Below are 25,661 nucleotides of genomic sequence, written 5' to 3'. Positions count from 1 at the left end.
CTTCAATCCACTGACAGCACGTCAACCCCTGTATACCACATGACTCCAATTCACTCTATTTCTTGCCCTCCGTTCACCCTCCTGCATGTTCAGGCCCCGATCACACAAAATCTTTTTCACTCCATCTTTCCACCTCCAATTTGGTCTCCCTCTTCTCCTCGTTCCCTCCACCTCCGACACATATATCCTCTTGGTCAATCTCTCCTCACTCATTCTCTCCATGTGCCCAAACCATTTCAAAACACCCTCTTCTGCTCTCTCGACCACGCTCTTTTTATTTCCACACATCTCTCTTACCCTTACGTTACTTACTCGATCAAACCACCTCACACCACACATTGTCCTCAAACATCTCATTTCCAGCACATCCATCCTCCTGCGCACATCTCTATCCATAGCCCACGCCTCGCAACCATACAGCATTGTTGGAACCACTATTCCCTCAAACATACCCATTTTTGCTTTCCGAGATAATGTTCTCGACTTCCACACATTTTTCAAGGCTCCCAAAATTTTCGCCCCCTCCCCCACCCTATGATCCACTTCCGCTTCCATGGTTCCATCCGCTGACAGATCCACTCCCAGATATCTAAAACACTTCACTTCCTCCAGTTTTTCTCCATTCAAACTCACCTCCCAACTGACTTGACCCTCACCCCTACTGTACCTAATAACCTTGCTCTTATTCACATTTACTCTCAACTTTCTTCTTCCACACACTTTACCAAACTCAGTCACCAGCTTCTGCAGTTTCTCACATGAATCAGCCACCAGCGCTGTATCATCAGCGAACAACAATTGACTCACTTCCCAAGCTCTCTCATCCCCAACAGACTTCATACTTGCCCCTCTTTCCAGGACTCTTGCATTTACCTCCTTTACAACCCCATCCATAAACAAATTAAACAACCATGGAGACATCACACACCCCTGCCGCAAACCTACATTCACTGAGAACCAATCACTTTCCTCTCTTCCTACACGTACACATGCCTTACATCCTCGATAAAAACTTTTCACTGCTTCTAACAACTTGCCTCCCACACCATATATTCTTAATACCTTCCACAGAGCATCTCTATCAACTCTATCATATGCCTTCTCCAGATCCATAAATGCTACATACAAATCCATTTGCTTTTCTAAGTATTTCTCACAATACCTTCTTCCAAAGCAAACACTGATCCACACATCCTCTACCACTTCTGAAACCCCACTGCTCTTCCCAATTTTGATGCTCTGTACATGCCTTCACCCTCTCAATCAATACCCTCCCATATAATTTCCAGGATCATAATATATATAACAAAGAAATACCACAAAGTACATCATATCACTGAGGACTAACACAAACAAAATAATCTTAGATTTGTAATACACTAACACACCTTACACAGCTATCTAACAATTATTTAACTCACCTCTTTGAGATGATGGATCTGATTTTATTAATATTTATGAATTCAGTGAAAGACGTCTGTACAAAGATAAATTTGGCACAAAACTTACTGGAGCACAACACACATTCTTCAACCAGTTTTCAGTTTCTTTTTTACCAGGTAACTTTTCCATGGGAGTCTATGTATAAATAAAGCAATATCTAGTAAAAGGGGATCATCACATCTTGGGTGTCAGAGACATGAGAAGTGTCAATGACATGAGATATGTCATTGTTAAGAGAAATGTTATGAATAAGAGAAAAGTTACTAGATATGAAAAATATCTCAGATATGGGAAATGCTAGAGGTATGACAAATGATGCATGTATGAAATATATTACAGGTATGGGGAATATTACAAGTATGAGAAATGTTAGAAGTATACAAAATGTTATAGGTATAAAAAAAAATGTCATATGCTAGAGAAAGTTTTAGGTTAGAGAAATGTCATATGCATGTGAAATGTTACAAGTATGAGAAATGTTGAAGGCATGAGATTGTCATAAACATGTAAAAATGTCACAAGCATAAGACATATCATAGGCATGAGAAATGTCACAGGCATGAGAAAGGAGACCAAACACCCTGAGAACAAACAGCTCAAGTTGGCAAGTGATTATTGCTCATGGTTACACTGTTGGAATCCACAATATTATACTTAAGAGTGTAAAGCAAGAAGCAAATGTGAAACATTTTGACTAGTGGGGAAGCCCTCACTGTCCACACTATGGCAATGAATACAGGTATAAAATTTTCTGATATTTACAAATGTTCTGTGGCTTTATTTATTGATCCATCTCATGAAGAAGGGTATCCAATGAGCATAACAAAATAAGTAAAGAGAATAAGTTTCAATAGACAATTCTCCACTTTGCAGGTTGTTCACAACTAGCTTTTTTCCCACAAAGTCTATTGAATGTTGTGTTTTCATGGAAACCCAAAATCTCACGTTCTTCTTGGATGCGGAAGGAGAATGTGGATTCGTATGATCCGATAAAGTACCTGTTCAAGAAGAGAAGTGAATGAATAAAATTAGTTCATTTCTAAATTGTCAAACTCACACTTCAAATATACATCATGCATCTTGTGAGCAGAAAGGTGGTTCAATGCAACTTTATCTTCACACATCTCATATCTTATAAAACTTACTCTTCTGCATTATCATAGTCCACACATCTTATATCTTGTAAAACTTACTCTTCTGCATTATCATAGTCCTGTCTATTCACTAGAGCTCAAACATTCCCCTCAATATTTTGGATACTTTCCTAGTCGGACACTTGCTGAAACCATTTGACTTATAAATGTTTTTCAATCCTTACTTTGAAGTTTCCTGTAATCAAAATGTATTTTCTATTAAGAGTTTTCTACCAAATAAATTGCTATGATATCTCACACTAATGGCCGAATGGTTCCTAAGATATTAAGGTTAGAAAAGTAGGAAATCTGACAGACGTCAACAGAAATCAATGAGTCCATAAAATTCTCAGGTACTGTGGGGGTTACTGCAAGTGAATGTGAGTATGCAACAATACAACAGCTAGTGGATTAGATGAATCTTTTGAGAAATTTAAGTAAATTTTGGAGGTGAATAGAGAAAATTATGAAGAAATTAAAGTCTATCTATCTGCATCTCTGAAGCCTGTTCCCACCTGCAACATCCTCAAGGGGGTGGCCACAGCAATAGAATCTCCATAAACAGTGAACTCCAGTACCGCTTCTTAGCCTTCAGTGGCTCACCTTGACAGGCCACTGTCTAAGGGCAATTTGAGTGCAGTGTTTGCATATGCTCCTTCCTTATGTTCCTACTGACTACTTCCACCTTATGCTCCAGCCTAATGTTCCCAACTGCTACTTCTCCCTAATGTTTCTTTCTAGTGCCTCTACTAAAATGTTCCTACTTACAACTTCTATCTACTGATCCTACCATTTTATCAAAAGGCAGGGCTAGTGCTAACCGCTCACTGCAGGAAAATCTAGAGTTACAAAGAATGAGCTAGGTGAGTGTTGTCAAGTATTATGTATGACAATACTCAGCAAGCTGCTGTGTCACGTGATTATCGTGTGGCCATCGGCAACTCGATGGTAGGTCATTTTGATACCTGATTCTTTCTCTGCACGCCAAAGCTTTAGAACTCTCTACCTTTTCATGTCTTTCCCAATAAATATGACCTGGCACATCTCAAAAGATATTTTTCACTTCTGCCAAAATTCATACATACTTTCCCTCGTCTTTTCTTTTTCTATAATTCAATTAAGGCCTAGCCTTGATGTGGACTTTTGTCTGTGACTGGAGTCTTAAAAAAAATGACAACTGGAGAAGCGAGTTGTTTTATATCATAAGAGAGGAAAGATGTAGAGAGAGTATTCGTGAAGTGAGTGGGAACATGCATAGGAAAAATACTAAGTGTAAGGTGGAAGCTTAAAATAACTGCCTATTTGTATGGAACGAGAAAATTCTACACTCATGGGTTCCATCTCTTAAATTTTCTATACCACATTATATTTGTTTTAATTTCTGTAAACTATCTCGTTCACAAATTCATCACTTTGTTTATTCTATTCATCTACAACTTTGATTTTATACAGTACTTCTTCCCATCTTTCTCTAAAAATCTTCCTGCTAAGACCTCTGGCTAACGTTCTTTTACATCTTTCAAAGAATTGTCATCTGTTAACATTTTCAAAATGAAACTGGAAGGTCCTAATGAAATTTCCCCCAATTCTTCTCTCTTCCATGGTGGACTAATTTATATTCTCTGACATCTCCCTGTAAATCAGATCTCTTAACTACCTCTGGGCACTCTCCTTTGGACCTTCTCTATTAGTATGTGATGTTTAGGCAGTTACATAAGTTATTCCATGCAAACTTTGATTACAAAACAGTTATAGGTTGTGTCACACAAAACATTTATAAACTTTACAACTAAATATTGAAATGTTTGCCTAGTTTAAATATGCAGTCTACCTGTCAAAAAAGAACTTTTATCCCTGAAAGGAGTGTCCTAATATAAATGTCCAGGAGTTTTCAAATCAACATGTCCTGCTTGATTCCTGAGCCATGGGCATGCAATTTAAATTGTGTGAGACAATGCTCAACACTGCTAGTAGGCATAAATGTTATCTCTTTACTCTCTCACATTCTTTAACAAGTGCAGAGCCTGGACTGCAGTCACATACATACTGTAAGAAAAAAATTCTACTTTTGCCTGGTGCAGTAAGTGCAATCCCACACAGTGTGCCCTAATGCACTCCACCATGTCCAGCAGAGAGATGACATTGCTCCTTCCCTTGCATGCTGCCAATCAGCCAAATGGCTCCTTTGCCATGGAGACATCCATGAGGCTCCACTACATCTCGGACCTCAACATGGCTTCAATATAACAAACCTCTACATGGATACACTATGCTTTTGAGACCTATACATGGCCCTTCTTGGTCTCTAGGATATCTACATGGCTCTTCTAGATCTGTAAGACCTCTACATGGCTCTTCTATACCTCTACGACTTCAATAATGCTCTGCTACATCTCTGAGACCTTCATTTGGCTCCAGCATACCTCTGATACCTCCATGTAGTCCCACTACATATCTTTGACACTTTTACACAGCTCCAATATGTTTTTGAGACCTCCATTTGGCTCCACAACATCTTAAAGATCTCCATGTGACCTCATTAAGCTTGTAAGACTTCCATGTGGTTACATTATTCTTTTGAAACCTTCACATGGATCTACCATGCCCATGAGAGCCTCAATACCCCTTTAGGCCCTTACGTGGGTCTACATCTTCCCTCTGTGGCTAAAAAGATTTAAAGAAATGAAAATACTAAGATTTCTCTTTACATTACAAATACTTAAAATTTCATACCAACTTATCTTCAAGATACATGACCAGTGAAGTCTTAAGCATCAAATCTCCATTTTCAGATAACCTTCCCCATCACCATAACCCATGTAAAAATTACACAAATATTTTTTTCATGTATTTACCATTTTCAGCATTTTATTACCTTGTAACATCATCAAGATTATGATAAAAGTATAACACCTTATAACCATACTTTATTAGTTGTTAATCCAGAAATGTGAAATTCTAAGGCCATTCAGGCAAGGGATCAGGCAAATTAGGATTGGAAAAATTGCCTGTAATCACAACAAGCACGTTATCCATGAGGCAAAGCATTCCTTTTTTCAAAGAAAGTGTGATAACCTTTCCTCATCATTCATTGATAGGTATTTCTGGTCTTTAGCTAAGGGCATCTTTAACAACTTCTGTCGCTCTACCTTTCCTTCACTTTTCCCCTTCTGATAGTATTAAAGCTGTCTCTGCCAAAGACAAAGCAACTCCCTTTCGATCCTGTTTCTCCTCTAAATCACGTTGGATTACTCTAACACTCCTTCACCTCCTGATGCTCCTCTTGCTAATCCTATGCCCCTCCCTGTAATCTCTTTTTGGATTGTCTGAAAAACACTTCTCTCTCTGTACACAGGCACAGATTATGGTCCTGATGGCATCCATCCCCATGTATTGAAAGAGCTTGCTGCTGAACTTGCACCTGTGTTTGCTCGTCTGTTCTGTTTCTGATTAAAAATCAAAACCTTTACTTCACCTTGGAAGCATGCACTGATACATCCCATCCCTAAGAAGGGTGACTATTCTGACCCCTATAACTATCATCCTACTGCTTTGACATCTACGATTTCCAAACTCTTTGAATCCCTCCTCAGCTCCCATATCCTTAGACACCTTGAAAATCAGTTTGCTCCCTAATCACCAGTATGGCTTTTGTTAGGCCAGATTCATGGTGATTTTCTTCCCTATCTTATCAATGTCTGGTTATTATCCCTGAAAGATTTTAGTAAGTCATGTGTAGTTGTCCTTGACTATCCAAAGCTTTTGACAGGGTGTGGCATCAAGGTCTCATCTCTAAGCTCCCCTCCTTTGGCTTCCCTCCCTCACTCTGCTCCTTCATATCTAGCTTCCTCACCAGCCAATCTATCTCTGTGGTTGTTGATGGCTCAGCCTTCCCCTTTTCGACATCAACAATGGTGTTCCTCAAGGTTCTGTCTTATCCCTAAAAGTTTTCTCCTTTGTTTCAACTATTTCCTCTCCTCCACAAATAATCAAATGCACTCATCCACTGATGATTCAACACTGCATGCATCCACATCCTTCAATTTTGCTCCTTCTTCTCTCACTTGATCTGCTTCTTGTCTTGACACAGCTTCCTCAATAAACTCAGACTTGGACAGGATATCTCAGTGGGGTAGACAAAATTTAGTTAAGTTTATTGCCTCCAAGACCCAGTTTTTACCCATCTCTATTGAAAACTCTTCACAACTCTTGTCTCTCCTTTGACGGTTCTGTAATTCCATCTCTTGACTTAATGACAAACGTGGTATTACTTTAACATCCACTCTTTCTTGGAAACCACACATTATGGGAATAGCTATGTTTACCTCTACAAAACTGAATGTCCTGTTTAGATGTCATAACTTCTATTCTTCTGAACAGTTGCTCTGTTTATACAAAGGACTGATTCCCTTTGTATGGAGTACTGCTCTCAGATCTGGGGTGGTTCTAGCTCTATATCCTTACATGACAGAGTTGAGTCAACTGCAGTCCAACTTATAAACTGTCCCATGCTTATTTCCAAACTTGACCCTCTTGCCCTAAACTACAATGTAAGTTCATTTTCCCCTCTTCTAAAGGTATTACTTTGGTTTTTGCTCCTGAAAGCTGGCTGCTTGTATGCCCACACCACTAGCAAGACCATATAATACTCAGCAAGCTGCCGCATCACATGATTATTGTGTGGCCATCGGCAACTCAGGGTGGGCTGTTTGGATACCTGCTTCTTTCCCTGCATGTCAAAACTCTGGAACTCTACCTTCTCATGTCTTTCCCAATAACTATGACCTGAAACATCTCAAAAGACAGGTTTTACATTTCCCCAAAAATTTGTACATACTTTCCCTTGTCTTTTCTTTTTCCCTTTCATAATTCTCATTATATTTCACTTAAGACTTGGCCATCAATTGATGTGGAGTTCTGTCCATGATTGGAGCCTTCAACATAATTAACAAAAATAAGCCTTCAACATAAATAACAAAAAAAGAGTTGACTTCTCTTCATCATGAAAGGTGTAAAAGATGCCTTTTTAACCTTCTTTATTTCTATTATGATTTTCATTATTCATTTATTATACTTGATCATCGTTTCCCATGTCAGAGGTAGTGCCAGGAAACAAACAGAGGAATGGCACATCCACTCACATACACATATATACACATGAACGCCCATAAACGCACATAATATACATATCAACATATACATGCACATGTATACACATGTACACATTCATCCTTCCAAGCCTTCATCCATTCCTGGCATGACCCTGCCCCACCGGAAACACCATCACTACCCCCTGCTTCAGGAAAACAGACAAAAAAAGGCCACATTCATTCACACTCAGTCTCTAGTTATCATGTGTGATGCACCAAAACCACAGTTCCCTATCTACATCCAGGCCCCACAGACCTTTTCATGGTTTACCCGAGATGTTTCACATACCCCGGTTCAGTCCACTGACAGCACATCGACCCTGGTATACCACATTGTTAAAATTCACTCTACTCCTTGCATGACTCTCACCCTCCTATATGTTCAGGCCCCAATCACTCAAAAATCTTTTTCACTCCATCCTTCCACCTCCAATTTGGTCTCTTGCTTCTCCTTGTTCCCTCCACCTCTGACACATATATCCTCTTTGTCAACCTTTCCTCATCCATTTTCTCCATATGTCCAAACCATTTCAACACACCCTCTTCTGCTCTCTTTTTATTACCATACATTTCTCTCACGCTTTCATTACTTATCAAACCACCTCACACCACATACTGTCCTCAAACATTTCATTTCCAACACATCCACCCTCCTCCGTAAAACCCTATCTATAGCCCATGCCTCACGACCATATAATACATATAATATTGTTAGAGCAACTATTCCTTCAAATATACTCATTTTCACTCTCGAGATAACTATTCTCTTTCCACACATATTTCATTGCTCCCAGAACCTTTGCACCCTCCCCCACCCTTTTTAACTTATGTTCCTTTATAGTCATCAACTGTGCATTCAACTGTGAAGTGATTAGGAAAGGAATATTATGAGTACACAGTTTTATTAACCTGACAACTCTGGAGAAAAAATAAATAAAACTTTTTGCATTTGCAAAGTTAAGACACTTCTCGGTTGATATTCTTTCAAAAGTTTGAACTACAAAAGCAATTATGAATACATGCAAACATGAAATCAAAATAACATCAACACCTTGAGCTAACCTGGCATGAGAACATACGATCTGGTCCACAATAGCGATTCCACCATCATTCCACAGTTGGAAGAAGTCTGGATGAGGTTCATAATGCACAACTTTATATCCAGAGAGAAGAGTCGTGAGGTCTTGGAAGTCTGGTGCAGGGAAATAAATATTCAATGGTGAAATAAATCACACTGGTAATAAGAAATTTTTTTAATACATGAAATAATACACAATCATACATATATATGAATATGGTAGGTAGTAGATGGTAGGCAGCCAACGACTAGAGAGGTATATTACCAGTACTACCCGCTTGGGTATTATGAGGGTTAGTAACATCTGCTTATTAGTTAGCCAGTGCTTTAATGGTTATCAAGTTGCACTCCTCTGACCCAGGTAGTTGTCTTTTCTTTCTGCCTCACTAATATGTGGACTACTGGTATTCTGTCCACAAATATATAATCTCTCCTTGTCATATGTAACACCTGACAACACTCAACTCAAGCAGCTCATTTTTCGTAACTCTAGATATTCCTGCAGTGAGCACTATGCGCTAGCCCTGCCTTTTGGCAAAATGGTAGGAGCAATAGGTAGACATAGTAGGTAGGAACATTTATGCAGGATTATTAGGTAGAAACAATATGTAGTAGCAGTAGGTAGCAGCATTAGATACAAGTAGTATTTAGGAACATTCGATAGGAGCCACTGCAAACACTGTGCTAGACTTGCCCTCTGTCAGTGGCCTGTTAAGGGTGAAGCACTAAAGGTAAAAAAGTGGCACTGGAGTTCTTTAGTTATGGAGACTGTTGCTGTGGCCACCCCTTTGAGGGAGTTCCAATTGGAACATGCATTAGAGATATTGATAGACAGATAGTGAAGAGCATCATAGTTCCTGTTTTCTGTTTCTTTATTTATCTCCCCTCCTCTCTAACTTTCTGCCTTACACACCTCTCTCCAGTTTAAAAGGAAGTAATATAATAACATTGTTTTTCCTAAGTGTCTAGTTGCTTCTCCCTCCTCACCTTCACACATCCACTCTCTACCTATCAAGTATAATGTACGTTATACATGTCAGACTTTCTGCCTTATACACCTCTCTCCAGTTTTAAAGGAAGTAATATAACAACATTCTTTTTCCTAAGTATCTAACTGCTTCTCCCTCTTCACCGTCACACATCCACTCTCTACCTGTCAAGCATAATGTACATTATACTTGTCACAACATTCTATGAAGAGAAAAAAGAAATAACTTAGGGCTCATCACCAATCAAAAGAAACAATAAGATAACAAGATAACGAGAACAAAAACCCTGTACGAGCAGAGGGGAAAGGTAAAACAAAATGAAATGAGCAGTTAGTAAGGATATTGAAGATAATCAGGACCACTGAGAAGCAATCAATGGAATGGCAAGTAAGACAACAAAGAAGAAATTAATAAAAAGTTATCAACAGCATAGAACATAATTCAAAATCATTATTCTCAAAATGAATTAAAAATGCAACTGGTCTATTCTGAGTATGAGAAGAGTATGAAACATAACTAATGAGAATATGCACAATGCTAACAGATCATTAAACAAATATCTATCTATATCTCTGATGCCTGTTCCAAATGGAACTCCCTTAAGAGGGTGGTTATAGCAATAGTTTCCATGACTAGAGAAATCCAGTGCCACTTTTCAGCCTTAAGTACCTCACCCTCATCAGGACACTGGTAGAGGGCAACTCTAGCACAGTGTTTGGAAAGGCTCCTACTTAATGTACCTACTGACTGCTTCTTCCTAATGCTCCTGTCTAAATGTTCCTACCTACTACTTCTATCTAGTGCTAATACCATTTCACCAAAAAGGCAGGGCTACCGCATGGTGCTCTCCACAGGAAAATCAAGACTTATGAAGAGTGAGGTGTGTAAGTTCAGTGTTGTCAAGTGTTAAGTATGACAAGGATAGATTGAATATTTGTTGACAGAGACATATTGTTAGAGATTTTTCTTTATAATGACCAACAATCCAAGGCCAAATTATGCCTTAATCATGGCCCTCTTAGGTGATAAAGAAATAATCTACAGTATAATATACAAAATTAAAAAATTCATCAGAGCTCCTCTGTTGTAGGCCTAACACTTCTAAGGTAGAAAGGTTACAGGAAGAGGGTAACGATGAAAAATAAAAGATAACTCCATAGCTTTGCTGGCTGAGAAAGAAGGAAGTATCATAAATCAATCCTCATCTGGCTGGTCTCCACACAGAAACTAAGGAAAGCCACTGGTAAAAATATGCCATGGGTGTAAGACTTGGTGGTAAGGACACACTCACACAGCTTACAAGAACAGTGGTTGAAATAATACCTGTAGAACAGGGAGAAGGCAGTATATTATAACAGCCAGAAATGGATGGTTGGAGAGATGTAATGTCTGGAGAATCAGTGAGACAGGAGGCTTTTGATTCCACTCTGGCTAACAGACAGATGAAGGAAGAACCCTCCAGATATGTGATCAATGCTCCATACTGGGCAAAGAAATATAATCATGGCATCTGTACAACAAATTCAGCTTTTGGGGAAGCAGATTGTTATATGGGGTTTCTAGGATACAGTGGAGATCATCTACAAAGAAATTAAAGTATGAACTGCATTTCAGTCCTCTTTTAAATTAGCCAGGTTACTGCTTGCACATTCCAGAGTGCTGCACAGGAGAATCAAAAGAAATGCTCAGTGCAAGAAAAAGAACAAGTTTTAGAGTGAAGACGGAGGTAAAGTGAGCTGCATTAAGTAGAAGGGAATCATTTTGTAAGAGTGAACAGGATTAGAATCTGAAGAAAGATCACATATAAGAAAAGAAAGAGAAACAACGGTATATCAAAATCCTGAGGGTCACTGCTCTTAATAGGAAAAGTGGGGAAGTGATCTAATCTATGACAACTGCAGTGGACTGACAAGAAAGGAAGCTTTGCATTAGGCAAGAAAACGGAAAAATCAAAGGAATGAAGTTTTGCAAGCAAAATTTTATGCCAAACCCTGTCAGGTTTCAAAGATTATGACAAAAGATTTAACTCAATCCCTGAAAAAGGGGAACCAAAGGTGAGTCACAGAGGAAGCAGGAAGACCAGTAGACCTTGCACTGTGAAGCCACGTTGGTGATCTAAAAGAAGGGAAAGGGATACCTAGTATTTGAAAAAGTGAGAATTAAAAATTTTAAAGACTTTGGAGAGAGCTAAAGAGAGGGTAATGGGACATTAGCTGGAAGGATTAGAATGGTCTGTTTTAGGAACTGGCTGAACCAATGCTTGCTTGCACAAAGAAGAAAGTTTAGGTTTTCAGACAGACGAAATGTTAGCAAGCCTCACAGCTAGCTCAGAGATGTGTTCCTTAGGATTCAAGGAGGTAAGCAATCTGGGCCATATGCCTTGACTGCTAAAATCATCTATCTGTTAACTGTGGAAAATCATAAGAATTATTGAACTGATAAGGCAAGATGATAAGCAAGAAAGTGGACAAGCACTTCAACCCATAACATGCCAACAAACCCAAGAATGTAGTTTCAAGTGGATTTTTAATCATTGGACACATGTTATGTCCACAGTAAGCCAGTATAAGTTTTCTGAAAAAAGCATGTTGAGACATCCACATGCAAGAGAGTTAAAACATTCTATGTAAATTCATTATCAAATCCTTAATCTTTTCATATTATTTCATTTGAAATTATAATTCTATTTTCTAAAATAAACATCTTTAGCTCCTTCTATATTTATCTATATATTTATTATACTTTGTCACTGTCTCCCGCATCAGCGAGGTAGCACAAGGAAACAGATGAAAGAATAGCCCATCCCACCCACATTATTTTTTTTTTTTTTTATTATACTTTGTCGCTGTCTCCCGCGTTTGTGAGGTAGCGCAAGGAAACAGACGAAAGAAATGGCCCAACCCCCCCCCCATACACATGTATATACATACGTCCACACACGCAAATATACATACCTACACAGCTTTCCATGGTTTACCCCAGACGCTATGCCTTGCTTCAATCCACTGACAGCACGTCAACCCCGGTATACCACATCGCTCCAATTCACTCTATTCCTTGCCCTCCTTTCACCCTCCTGCATGTTCAGGCCCCGATCACACAAAATCTTTTTCACTCCATCTTTCCACCTCCAATTTGGTCTCCCTCTTCTCCTTGTTCCCTCCACCTCCGACACATATATCCTCTTGATCAATCTTTCCTCACTCATCCTCTCCATGTGCCCAAACCACTTCAAAACACCCTCTTCTGCTCTCTCAACCACGCTCTTTTTATTTCCACACATCTCTCTTACCCTTACGTTACTCACTCGATCAAACCACCTCACACCACACATTGTCCTCAAACATCTCATTTCCAGCACATCCATCCTCCTGCGCACAACTCTATCCATAGCCCACGCCTCGCAACCATACAACATTGTTGGAACCACTATTCCTTCAAACATACCCATTTTTGCTTTCCGAGATAATGTTCTCGACTTCCACACATTCTTCAAGGCCCCCAGGATTTTCGCCCCCTCCCCCACCCTATGATCCACTTCCGCTTCCATGGTTCCATCCGCTGACAGATCCACTCCCAGATATCTAAAACACTTCACTTCCTCCAGTTTTTCTCCATTCAAACTCACCTCCCAATTGACTTGACCCTCAACCCTACTGTACCTAATAACCTTGCTCTTATTCACATTTACTCTTAACTTTCTTCTTCCACACACTTTTCCAAACTCAGTCACCAGCTTCTGCAGTTTCTCACATGAATCAGCCACCAGCGCTGTATCATCAGCGAACAACAACTGACTCACTTCCCAAGTTCTCTCATCCCCAACAGACTTCATACTTGCCCCTCTTTCCAAAACTCTTGCATTTACCTCCCTAACAACCCCATACACATGTATATACATACACGTCCACACACAGCACATATACATACCTATACATCTCAATGTATAGATATATATATATATATACACACACAAACATATACATATATACACAAGTACATAATTCATACTGTCTGCCCTTATTCATTCCCGTCGCCACCCCGCCACACATGAAATGACAACCCCCTCCCCCTGCATGTGTGCGAGGTAGCACTAGGAAAAGACAACAAAGGCCACATTCGTTCACACTCAGTCTCTAGCTGTCATGTATAATGCACCAAAACCACAGCTCCCTTTCCACATCCAGGCCCCGCAAAACTTTCCATGGTTTACCCCAGACACTTCACATGCCCTGGTTCAATCCACTGACAGCACGTCAACCCTGGTATACCACATTGTTCCAATTCACTCTATTCCTTGCAAGCCTTTCACCCTCCTACATGTTCAGGCCCCGATCACTCAAAATCTTTTTCACTCCTTTATATCTTTTATAATACTTAGAGAACTATTCCAGTTATGTAAACACCATTGTTTTCAGTACTTGAACATTCATCTTAAATGCTTTCTGATTGGGGAAGAGCACTGTGGTTTCAGAAGTGGTAGAGGATGTGTTGATCAGGTGTTCGCTTTAAAAAATGTGTGAGCAATAATTAAAAAACCGGATGGCTTTATATGTAGCATTTATGGATCTGGAGAATAAATATGATAAGGTTGATAGAAATGCTTTGTGGAAGGTCTAAGAGTATATGGTGTGGAAAGTAAGTTGCTAGAAGCAGTGAAAAGTTTTTACCAAGGATGTAAGGCCTGTGTACAAGTAGGGAGAGAGGAGAGTGATTAGTTTCCAGTAAAGGTCAGTTTGTGGCAAGGGTGTGATGTTCCCATGGTTGTTTAATTTGTTTATGGATGGGGTGGTTAGGGAGGTAAATGCAAGAGTTTTGGAGAGAGGGGTAAGTATGCAGTCTGTTGGGGATGAGAGGTCCTAAGAAGTGAGTCAGTTGTTGTTTGCCAATGATACAGCTCTGGTGGCTGATTAGTGAGAGAAACTGCAGAAGTTGGTGACTGAGTATGGAAAAAGTGTATGAAAGGAGAAAGTTGAGAGTAAATGTGAATAAGAGCAAGGTTATTAGGTTCAGTAGCATTGAGGGGCACATGAATTGGGATGCAAATTTGAATGGAGAAAAATTGAAGGAGGTGAAGTGTTTTAGATATCTGGGAATGGACTTAGCAGTGAATGGAACCATGGAAGCAGAAGTGAATCATATGGTAGGGGAGGGGGCAAAGATTTTGGAAGCGATGAAGAATGTGTGGAAGGAAAGAACGTTATCTCGGAGAGCAAAAATGGGTATGTTTGAAGGAACAGTAGCTCCAATAATATCATATGGTTGCGAGGCATGGGATATGGATAGAGTTGTACGGAGGAGGGTGGATATGCTGGAAATGTAATGCTTAAGGACAATATGTGGTGTGAAGTGGTTTGATCAAGCAATTAATGGAAGGGTAGGAGAGATGTGTGGAAATACAAAGAGTGTTGTTGATAGAGCAGAAGAGGGTGTGTTGAAATGGTTTGGAAACAAGGAGAGAATGACAGAGGAAAGATTGACAAAGAGGATATATGTGTCAGAGATGAAGAGGACAAGACGTGGGAGACCTAATTGGAGGTGGAAGGATGGAGTGAAAAAGATTTTGAACGATCAGGGCCTGAACATACAGGAGGGTGAGAGGCGTGCAAGGAATTGAGTGAATTGGAATGATGTGGTATACCGGGATGACGTGTTGTTTATGGACTGAACCAGGGCATGTGAAATGTCTGGGATAAACCATGGAAAGGTCTATGGGAGCTGGATGTGGACAGGGAGCTGTGGTTTTGGTGCATTACACATAACAGCTAGAGACTGAGCGTGAATGAATGTGGCCTTTTTTGTCTGTTTCCCTGGCACTACCTTGTTGAAGCAGGGGGTAGCAATGCAATTTCCTGTGGGGCAGGGTTCTGATAGGAATGGATGAAGGCAAGCATGAATATGTATATGTGTTTATATGTATATGTCTATGTGTATAGGTATGTATATGTATGTATATGTGTATGTATGTATATGTATGTCTACATGTATATGTTGATATGTATATGTATACATATGTATGTATGTGTGTATGGGTGTTTATGTATATATATGTGTATATGAGTGCATGGGCCATTCTTCGTCTGTTTCCTGGAGCTCCCTCACTGATGCAGGACACAGCAATTAAGTATAAAAAAAAAATACTTCCTGACTGGTAAAAGTACACATCCATTCCTAGATCCACAATTCATAAGAATCAAAGTACATCTGCAGCTATGTGAAAAGCACAAATTAGATGCAAAAAATCTAAAGTATAGCTACCTTCTGTTGGAGCATCAGTTGCAATGAAGGCTGTGGTGAGGTTCTCCTTCTTCAACAAGTTTTTAATCTGTTGTGCTGCCCTTTTCAGAGTTGGTACCTCATCACCTCTGGCCCGAATAAAATCCTTTCTCCGAAGATGAACAGAAATATAAGGACCACCAACAGCTGCACCACGTTTAATCTGAAAAAGAGTGAGCAATATTATCATACAATTATTCTTATGCATCTCCATCAACAAAATATGCAACTGGGAAGATATTACCTTTCTGGGCAATATATAAGGACTTGGTTTTTAGTCCACAGAAGCGAATCATAGCATAGGGGATGGGGCGAAAGTTCTGGGAGCATTGAAGAATGTGTGGAAGTTGAGAACATTATCTCGGAAAGCAAAAATGGGTATGTTTGAAGGAGCAGTGGTTCCAACAATGTTGTATGGTTGCGAGGCGTGGGCTATGGATAGAGCTGTGCAGAGGAGAGTGGATGTGCTGGAAATGAGATGTTTGAGGACAATATGTGGTGTGAGGTGGTTTGATCGAGTAAGTAATAATAGGGTAAGAGAGATGTGTGGTAATAAAAAGAGTGTGGTTGAGAGAGCAGAAGAGGGTGTTTTGAAATGGTTTGGTCACATGGAGAGAATGAGTGAGGAAAGATTGACAAAGAGGATATATGTGTCAGAGGTGGAGGGAATGAGGAGAAGTGGGAGACCAAATTGGAGGTGGAAAGATGGAGTGAAAAAGATCTTGAGTGATCGGGGCCTGAACATGCAGGAGGGTGAAAGGCATACAAGGAATAGAGTGAACTGGAACGATGAGGTATACTGGGGTCAACGTGCTGTCAATGGATTGAACCAGGGCATGTGAAGCGTCTGGGGTAAACCATGGAAAGTTCTGTGGGGCCTGGATGTGGAAAGGGAGCTGTGGTTTCGGTGCATTATTACATGACAGCTAGAGACTGAGTGTGAACGAATGCGGCCTTTGTTATCTTTCCTAGCGCTACCTCGCACACATGAGGGGGAAGGGGGTTGTTATTTCATGTGTGGCAGGGTGGCGATGGGAATGAATAAAGGCAGACAGTATGAATTATGTACATTTGTATATATGTATATGTCTGTGTGTGTGTATATATATGTATGCGTTGAGATGCATAGGTATGTATATTTGCGTGTGTGGACGTGTATGTATATACATGTGTATGTGGGCGGGTTGGGCCATTCTTTCGTCTGTTTCCTTGCGCTAATTCGCTAACACGGGAGACAGCGACAAACCAAAAATAAAATTGGTTTTAGTGCTGAGGCTCAGCCTACGCCAGAACTAAAATCTTTACAAATGTTCATTGAAAAATAACAAACATAACTACAAGTGTGTGCTGAAGAGCTTAGACATATGGAAAGAATGAGAAAGGAAAGGTTGACAAAGAGGATATGTGAGTCAGAAGTTGGGGGAACAAGGAGAATGGGGAGACTAAACTGGAGGTGGAAAGATGGAGTGAACAAGATTTTGAGCAATCAAAAAAGCTGGAACATGCAGGAGGGTGAAAGGAGTGCATGGAATAGAGTGAACTGGAATGATATGGTATACCAGGGTCAATCTGCTGTCAATGGAAAGGTCTGTGGAGCCTGGTTGTGGATAAGGAGCTATGGGTTCTATACATTACACATGACAGCTAGAGAATGGGTGTGAGTGGATGTGGCCTTTCTTTGCCTATTCCTGGTGCTACCTCATCACTGCAGGAAATGGGAAGTGAATCAGTTGTTGTCTGTTGATGATACAGCACTGATAGCAGTTTGACTGAGAAACTGCAGATGTTGGTAACTGAATTTGGTAGTGTATGAAAGGATAAACTTGAGAGTAAATGTGAATAAAAGCAAGTTTGTAAGGTTCAGCAGGGTGGAGGGACAGGATAGGTGAGAGGTAAGTTTGAACGGAGAAAAACTGGAGGAAGCATCGAGTATCATATATCATGGAGTGGACAGGCAGAGAAAGAAACCATGGAAGCAGAAGCGAGTTATAGGGTGGGGAGGGGGCAAAGGTTCCGGGAGCAATGAAGAATGTGTGGAAAGAGAAAACATTATCTAAGAGGGCAAAAATGGGTATGTTTGAAGGAACAAACACTCACAGGGTCATGACAAGGAGTAATGCATATAGGACTCTATTCAACTTTGTGCTATGTTCAAAATGTGCACCTCTTGGTAGTACTTATTCTTTGAATAAAGCATAATACTACCAGAAACACATATGTTTAATGATCAGAAGAATAAAATGCAAAGTTTTTAACGTAACAAAGAAAATGACCCCCTTGCAACAAAATGAACTTAGATGGAGCTCATTAACAACTGCCCTATATGCAATCTTTTAAATACACTTCTGTGTTGATGGAAAAAGTAAAATAATTGCATGATTAATGACAATGGAAAATCTAACACAAGCTCTAATAACTGCAGTCTCAAACTTGCCTTTGTATCTCGCCAGTCCTCCTTCACTTCAGTTTTATCATGGACGTCATCAGAATCCAATTGGTTCTTTCTAAACCTAGTAGCCTCTTCCTGTAGGTGATTAGCAAAACGCATACTTTGCCTTGCAGCCCAATACCATTTCCCTCCATATTCATCATGTAAAATGGTTTCAGCCCGGCCAATTAGTATGGACCTGTCAATCAAAACAAGGAAATGCCAATACAGGTAAATCTTGCTTAAACACAACAACCTGCTTAAAATTCAACAATTTGAAAAAAGAATTTCTACCTATATCTCTTTCTAAATATTACTTGTTTCCTACAATGCAACTTCAAAATAGCTGAATTTAACCAAGCAGTCACATAAACATATTGGGTACAACCATATCCTTCACTCAATCCTAGAAGCTCAACATAATGAACATTGCAAAATCTACTTCCCAAAAGCAAAACTTTTTCTTAAAAGCATCTATTCCACATTTACAGGAAGCCTTACTGATCACAGTAAGGTGTAATGCTTACATATCTTAAGTGACTCTTATTACTCTACTAACCAAAGGTGACTCAAAAGCCTTCTGTCATACTACCCGGCAGTGTGGGAACACTCGCCAGGCAGTTGGAGGCAAGTCAGACTGAGATAGAGGTGATGCTGCCCCTCTTCTGTGAACGAATACTTCTTTATAATAAAGTGAGGACAGACTCCCTGCTTTCATTGCACCTCTTACATGGCACAGTGAGTAGGATTCAAACCTACGTAGGAGATGGGGTGCACCCAAGGAAATCGCCTCGGATGGAGGAACCAGTCTAGACATCAAGGAGATGGACACTTTCTACAAAAAATGGGAATCATGGCCCCATCTCCTCAGCCCACTTCCCCCAATCCAATGGATGTGCTGAAGCAATGGTAAAAGCAGCCAAAGGGGTGTTGAGGGGCAACACGGGTGTTGGAGGTAGCCAGGACAACAGCAAAGTGACTTAGGCTATGCTCCAATATCTCAACACCCCACTAAGAGAGGGGTATAAGTAACCCACACAGCTGGCAGCAAGAAGAAAGTTGCTAGATGGTGTCCCAGCGCTCGAGCAACATTATCTGATAAATTAGCAATGGAGAACTGGTCTGCAAAACAGGAAGCAGGCCATAGCAGAGAGCCAGGCTCTCATGCAGGATGGCCCAGCAGGTGACACTGCTATGCAACCTCAGAAGATGATGCTGCTATGCAACCCCAGCTGTTCATGGGAACCCCTGTTTGTGTGCAGGATGTTGCTTCAAAGGTATGGGAGAGGTTGAATGTGGTAATGTAGGTGAAGCCAAACAGACAACACCCAGTGAAGCTAGATGGCAGTGGCCACTTGTCTTTGCAAAACCAATGTCACTTACACCCCAGGATTTCGCAGATCCCCAAGACACCCATGGGTTAAAGGGTGTAACCACCACCAGCAGCTTCGCCCCCAGTTGTGGTGATGCCAGGCCTCAGGCAAGGGAACCCTCACTATGTAAGACACTGCCCCGCATGCTTGCAAGATTATGTTTGTGGTGGCTCCTATGAAGAGTGAACACACTAATTTCTTATGTCATTTTTGTTCTGTTTGCATGTAGAGGAAGTGTATTGATGCTGAGCAGTAATTTGTGTGTATATTTGCCTTTCTCCCCTATCCCTGGGGATGGGGGAGAAAATACTTCCCATGCATTCACCGCATGCCATAGAAGGTGACTAAAGGGGATGGGAGTGGTAGGCTAGAAACCCCTCTCCTCCTTGTATTCTAACTTTCTAAAAGGGGAAACGGAAGGAGTTGTGGGGAATGCTCATCCTCCTTGAAGGCTCGCATTGGGGTGTCTAAATGTGTGTGGATGTAACCAAGATGAGAAAAAAGTAGAGATAGGTAGCATGTTTGAGGAAAGGAACCTGGATGTTTTGGCTCTGAGTGAAACGAAGCTCAAGGGTAAAGGAGAAGAGTGGGAGTAAAGGAAGGAGTAGCACTACTCCTGAAGCAGTTGTGGGAGTATGTGATAGAGTGTAAGAAAGTAAACTCTAGATTGATATGGGTAAAACTAAAAGTGGATGGAGAGAGATGGGTGATTATTGGTGCCTATGAGAAGAAAGATCATGAGAGACAAGTGTTTTGGGAGCAGCTGAGTGAGTGTGTAAACAGCTTTGATGCACAAGACTGGGTTATAGTGATGGGTGATTTGAATGTAACGGTGAGTAATGCGGCAGTCGAGTGTATAATTGGCGTACATGGGGTGTTCGTGTTGTAAATAGAAATGGTAATGAGCTTGTAGATTTGTGTGCTGAAAAAGGACTGGTGATTGGGAATATCTGGTTTAAAAAGAGAGAATTACATAAGTATACGTATGTAAGTAGGAGAGATGGCCAGAGAGCGTTACTGGATTACGTGTTAATTGACAGGCGCGTGAAAGACAGACTTTTGGAAGTTAATGTGCTGAGAAAGGCAACTGGAGGGATGTCTGATCATTATCCTGTGGTGAAGAAGATGAAGAATTGTAGAGGTTTTCAGAAAAGAAGAGAGAATGTTCGGGTAAAGAGAGTGGTGAGAGTAAGTAAGCTTGGGAAGGAGACTTGTGTGAGGAAGTACCAGGAGAGATTGAGTGCAGATTGGAAAAAGGTGAGAGCAAATGACTTATGGGGAGTGAGGGTTGAATGGGATGTATTGAGGGAAGCAGTGATGGCTTGCACAAAAGATGCTTGTGGCATGAGAAAAGTGGGAGGTGGGCAGATAAGAAAGGGTAGTGAGTGGTGGGATGAACAAGTAAGATTGCTAGTGAAGGAGAAGAGAGAATTGTTTGGACGATTTTTGCAAGGAAGTAGTGCGAATGACTGGGAGATGTGTAAAAGAAAGAAGCATGAGGTCAAGAGAAAGGTGCAAGAGGTGAAAAAGAGGGCAAATGAGAGTTGGGGTGAGAGAGTATCATTAAATTTAAGGGAGAATAAATAGATGTTTTGGAAGGAGGCAAATAAGGTGCATAAGACAAGAGAACAAATGGGAACATCGGTGAAGGGGGCTAATGGGGAGGTAATAACAAGTAGTGGTAATGTGAGAAGGAGATGGAGTAAGTATTTTGAAGGTTTCTTGAATGTGTGTGACGAAAGAGTGGCAGATATAGTGTTTTGATCTAGGTGGTGTGCAAAATGAGAGGTTTTGGGAGAATGATTTGGTAAACAGAGAAGAGGCAGTGAAAGCTTTGTGGAAGATAAAAACTGGCAAGGCAGCAGGTTTGGATGGTACTGCAGTGGAATTTATCAAAAAAGTGAGTGACTGTGTTGTTGACTGGTTGGTAAGGATATTCAATGTATGTATGGTTCATGGTGAGGTGCCTGAGGATTGGCAGAATGCATGCATAGTGTTGCTGTACAAAGGCAAAGGGGATAAAGGTGAGTGTTCAAATTACAGAAGTAAAAGTTTGTTGAGTATTCCTGGGAAATTATATGGGAGGGTATTGATTGAGAGGGTCAAGGCACGTACAAAGCATCAGACTGGGGAAGAGTAGTGTGGTTTCAGAAGTGGTAGAGGATGTGTGGATCAGGTGTTTTCTTTGAAGAATGTATGTGAGAAATACTTAGAAAAACAAATGGATTTGTGTGTAACATCTATGGAACTGGAGAAGGCATATGATAGAGTTGACAGTGGTGGTTTGTGGAAGGTTTTAAGAATATATGGTGTGGGAGGTAAGAGGCTAGAAGCAGTGAAAAGTTTTTATCAAGGATGTAAGGCATGCGTATGAGTAGGAAAAGAGGAAAGTGATTGGTTCCCAGTGAACGTCGGTTTGCGGCAGGGGTGCAGGATGTCTCCATGGTTGATTAATTTGTTTATGGATGGGGTTGTTTGGGGAGTGAATGCAATAGTTTTGGAGAGAAGGGCAAGTATGCAATCTGTTGTAGATAAGAGGGCTTAGGAAGTGAGTCAGTTGTTGTTCAGTGATGATACAGCGCTGGTGGCTGATTCAGGTGAGAAACTGTAAAAAGCTGAGAACAAACCTGCATAAGGGCAAGGTTATTAGGTTCAGTAGGGTTGAGGAACAAGTTACCTGGGAGGTAAGTTTGAATGGAGAAAAACTGGAGGAAGTGAAGTGTTTTAGAAATCTGAGAGTGGATTTAGCAGCAGATGGAAGAAGTGAGTCACGGGTTGGGGGAGGGGGCGAAGGTCTGGGAGTATTGAAGAATGTGTGGAAGGTGAGAACGTATTCTCGGAGAGCAAAAATGGGTATGTTTGAAGGAATAGTGGTTCCAACAATGTTATATGGCTGCGAGGCATGGGCTATAGATAGAATTGTGCGGAGGAGGGTGGATGTGTTGGAAATAAATGTTTGAGGACAATATGTGGTGTGAGGTGATTTGATCGAGTAAGTAATGTAAGGGTAAGAGAGATGTGTGGTAATAAAAAGAGTGTGGTTGAGAAAGCAGAAGAGGGTGTATTGAAATGGTTTGGTCACATGGAGAGAATGAGAGAGGAAAGACTGACAAAGAAGATATATGTGTCAGATGTGGAGGGAATGGGGAGAAGTGGGAGACCAAACTGGAGGTGGAAAGGATGGAGTGAAAAAGATTTTGAGCAATCGGGGCCTGAACATAAGGAGGGTGAAAGATGTGCAAGAAATAGAGTGAACTGGAACAATGTGGTATACCGGGGTCGACGTGCTGTCAATGGATTGAACCAGGGCATGTGAAGCGTCTGGGGTAAACCATGGAAAGTTTTGTGGGGATTGGATGTGGAAAGGGAGTTGTGGTTTTGGTGCATTACACATGACAGCTAGAGACTGAGTGTGAACGAATATGGCCTTTGTTGTCTTTTCCTTGCACTAACTCACGCGCACGCGTGAGGGGAGGGGGGTGCCATTTCACATGTGGCAGGGTGGTGGTGGGAATGAATAATAAGGGCAGCAAGTATGAATATGTACATGTGTATATGTCTGTGTATGTATATGTATGTATACGTTGAAATGTATAAGTATGTTCATGTACGTATGTGGGCGTTTATGTATATACATGTGTATGTGGGTGAGTTAGGCCATTCTTCCGTCTGTTTCCTTATGCTACCTCGTTAACCCAGGAGACAGCAACAAAGTATAGTAAGAAAAAAAAATAAAAATCACTTGCTATATGCCTTGTCAAATTCTACTTTTATTCTCCGTTTTCTTGTTTTAATTCTACTTTTGTTTTTGTAACAAAATGTCACATTTAAATACCAAAATCTTGTAAGGGGGTTTTGGGTTTAATGTGTAGTACGATAGTTGGGTGATGGGCATCCAGCAGCATGGGAACACTTGCATCCTGCTGGGCAGTTGGAGGCAAGAGTCAGACTGAGACAGAGGTGATGTCACCCCCTCTCCTGTGAAAGGATACTTTTTTATAATACAGTGAGGATGGACTACATGCTTTCATTGCACCTCTTACAATCCCTTGATGTCATTTTGAATGTTAAGGATTGCAAAATTATCTAATCAAGAAAGTCACAATTCTGAAATAACAGAAACACTCTGTGTTCAACCTGATCGCATGATAGCTTGAGGCAGAGTGAGACAGAAACAAGTCTACCCCATGCTACCAAAAACAACAGTGATATGAAATGTACATGATGCAGTATTTGAGATTCTTTTTATTTTCTTTTTTACTGTAAATCATTAAAAATTAATGTACAGTATCAATATTTGTCCATTAAATCTGAAATCTATTATATCAGGGTCCATTAAACTGAGGGTTCACTGTATATGAATGTGAGAGAGAGAAGGCATGGGCCAGGATGGATTGATGCTTTAAAGTTGTTAATTCCTGTAAATGAGCATTTACTGGCCAAAAAAGGCTGAATGCCTATGGATAAACCTTTTTTAAGGACGAAACTCATGTTTACCCTCCCACTACCACCACCATCAAATGCTCATAGGGGTTTCCCTATGTGAGAAAATTCACATTACCTGCTCTTTAAATCTTGCTTAATCAGAGGTAATAATGTTGATGCCTGACCCTGAATGGAGAGACAAGTGAAGTTCTGTACTTGAATTTCAGTGCCCCATGTCTGTCCAAACCAAGAACCATCAAGGCCCACTCTGTAGAAGATATGAAATTTGAAATACAAATGAAGTGATGTACACAATGCTGGGATTGTCTGACATTCACTATCCAACACATGCAGCCATCAGTACTGGCAGACATACGACCAAGCATAATTTTCATGTTTACATGCATTTTCTAATTCATATTGTCTTCCAATCATATGTACAGACAGTTGTAAGTCATATAGGTCATAAATTGGGAGCATCTGTATATCAAATATTATTGCAAGGATTAACTGTGTTGCTCTGAAACTGAACAGAGGAAAATGTGTGGCTTTTACAAAATCAGAGGCAGGAATAGCATTTCAGCACAAATGAATTTAACTGCATTTCTGCTTCCTTCTTCTGAGATAATACACAGGCCAGAATTAAGGTTAGAGAAATTATTAATCTGAGATAGAGAAAAAGTAAAGACTACATGTAAAATGAAAATATATGTGGTCTTAGAATTGTTCTTATGACATGTGAAGAAAGTATTAAAGATTTTTCAGCTGGTGGCTATAGCCTGACTTTAATGGCCTTAATGAGCCTGGTATCTGACAAGCCTTATGCCCAACATACCAGTGAATTAAAGCACATAAATTTCAATCTGTGGAAGTTTTCAGAAAAGAGGAGAGAATGTTGGGGTGAAGAGAGTGGTGAGAGTAAGTGAGCTTGGAAAGGAGACTTGTGTGAGGAAATACCAGGAGAGATTGAGCGCAGAATGGAAGAAGGTGAGAGCAAATGACATAAGGGGAGTGGGGCAGGAATGGGATGTATTTAGGGAAGCAGTGATGGCTGGCACAAAAGATGCTTGTGGCATGAGAAAGGTGGGAGGTGGGCAGATCAGAAAGGGTAGTGAGTGGTGGGATGAAGAAGTAAGATTGTTAGTGAAAGAGAGGAGAGAGGCATTTGGATGATCTTTGCAGGGAAGTAGGGCAAATGAGTGGGATATGTATGAAAGAAAGAGGTAGGAGGTCAAGAGAATGGTGCAAGAGGTGAAAAAGAGGGCATATGAGAGTTGGGGTGAAAGAGTATCATTAAATTTTAAGAACAAAAAGATGTTTTGGAATGAGATTAATAAAATGCGTGAGACAAGAGAACAAATGGGGA

The 25,661-nt window shown here is 40.5% G+C and overlaps 1 protein-coding gene across 2 annotated transcripts in view; it reads right to left on the bottom strand.

The window, feature by feature from the left end:
• Positions 1-1,358: 1,358 nt before the first annotated feature.
• The window catches only part of O-fut2 (O-fucosyltransferase 2), a 40,644-nt gene continuing 16,341 nt past the window's right edge, over positions 1,359-25,661 (bottom strand). For both annotated transcript variants that reach the window (XM_071689913.1, XM_071689914.1), the window contains exons 5-9: positions 24,432-24,563; positions 18,504-18,696; positions 16,052-16,232; positions 8,789-8,918; positions 1,359-2,441 (exon numbers count right to left, since the gene is read on the bottom strand). In XM_071689913.1, the coding sequence (XP_071546014.1) occupies positions 2,291-2,441; positions 8,789-8,918; positions 16,052-16,232; positions 18,504-18,696; positions 24,432-24,563 (787 nt within the window). In that variant the 3' untranslated portion in view covers positions 1,359-2,290. The remainder of the gene's footprint in view (positions 2,442-8,788; positions 8,919-16,051; positions 16,233-18,503; positions 18,697-24,431; positions 24,564-25,661) is intronic.

The sequence above is a fragment of the Panulirus ornatus genome, chromosome 47 (assembly GCF_036320965.1).
Source record: "Panulirus ornatus isolate Po-2019 chromosome 47, ASM3632096v1, whole genome shotgun sequence".
NCBI lineage: Eukaryota > Metazoa > Arthropoda > Malacostraca > Decapoda > Palinuridae > Panulirus > Panulirus ornatus.
This window is presented reverse-complemented; position numbering and strand designations above follow the sequence as displayed.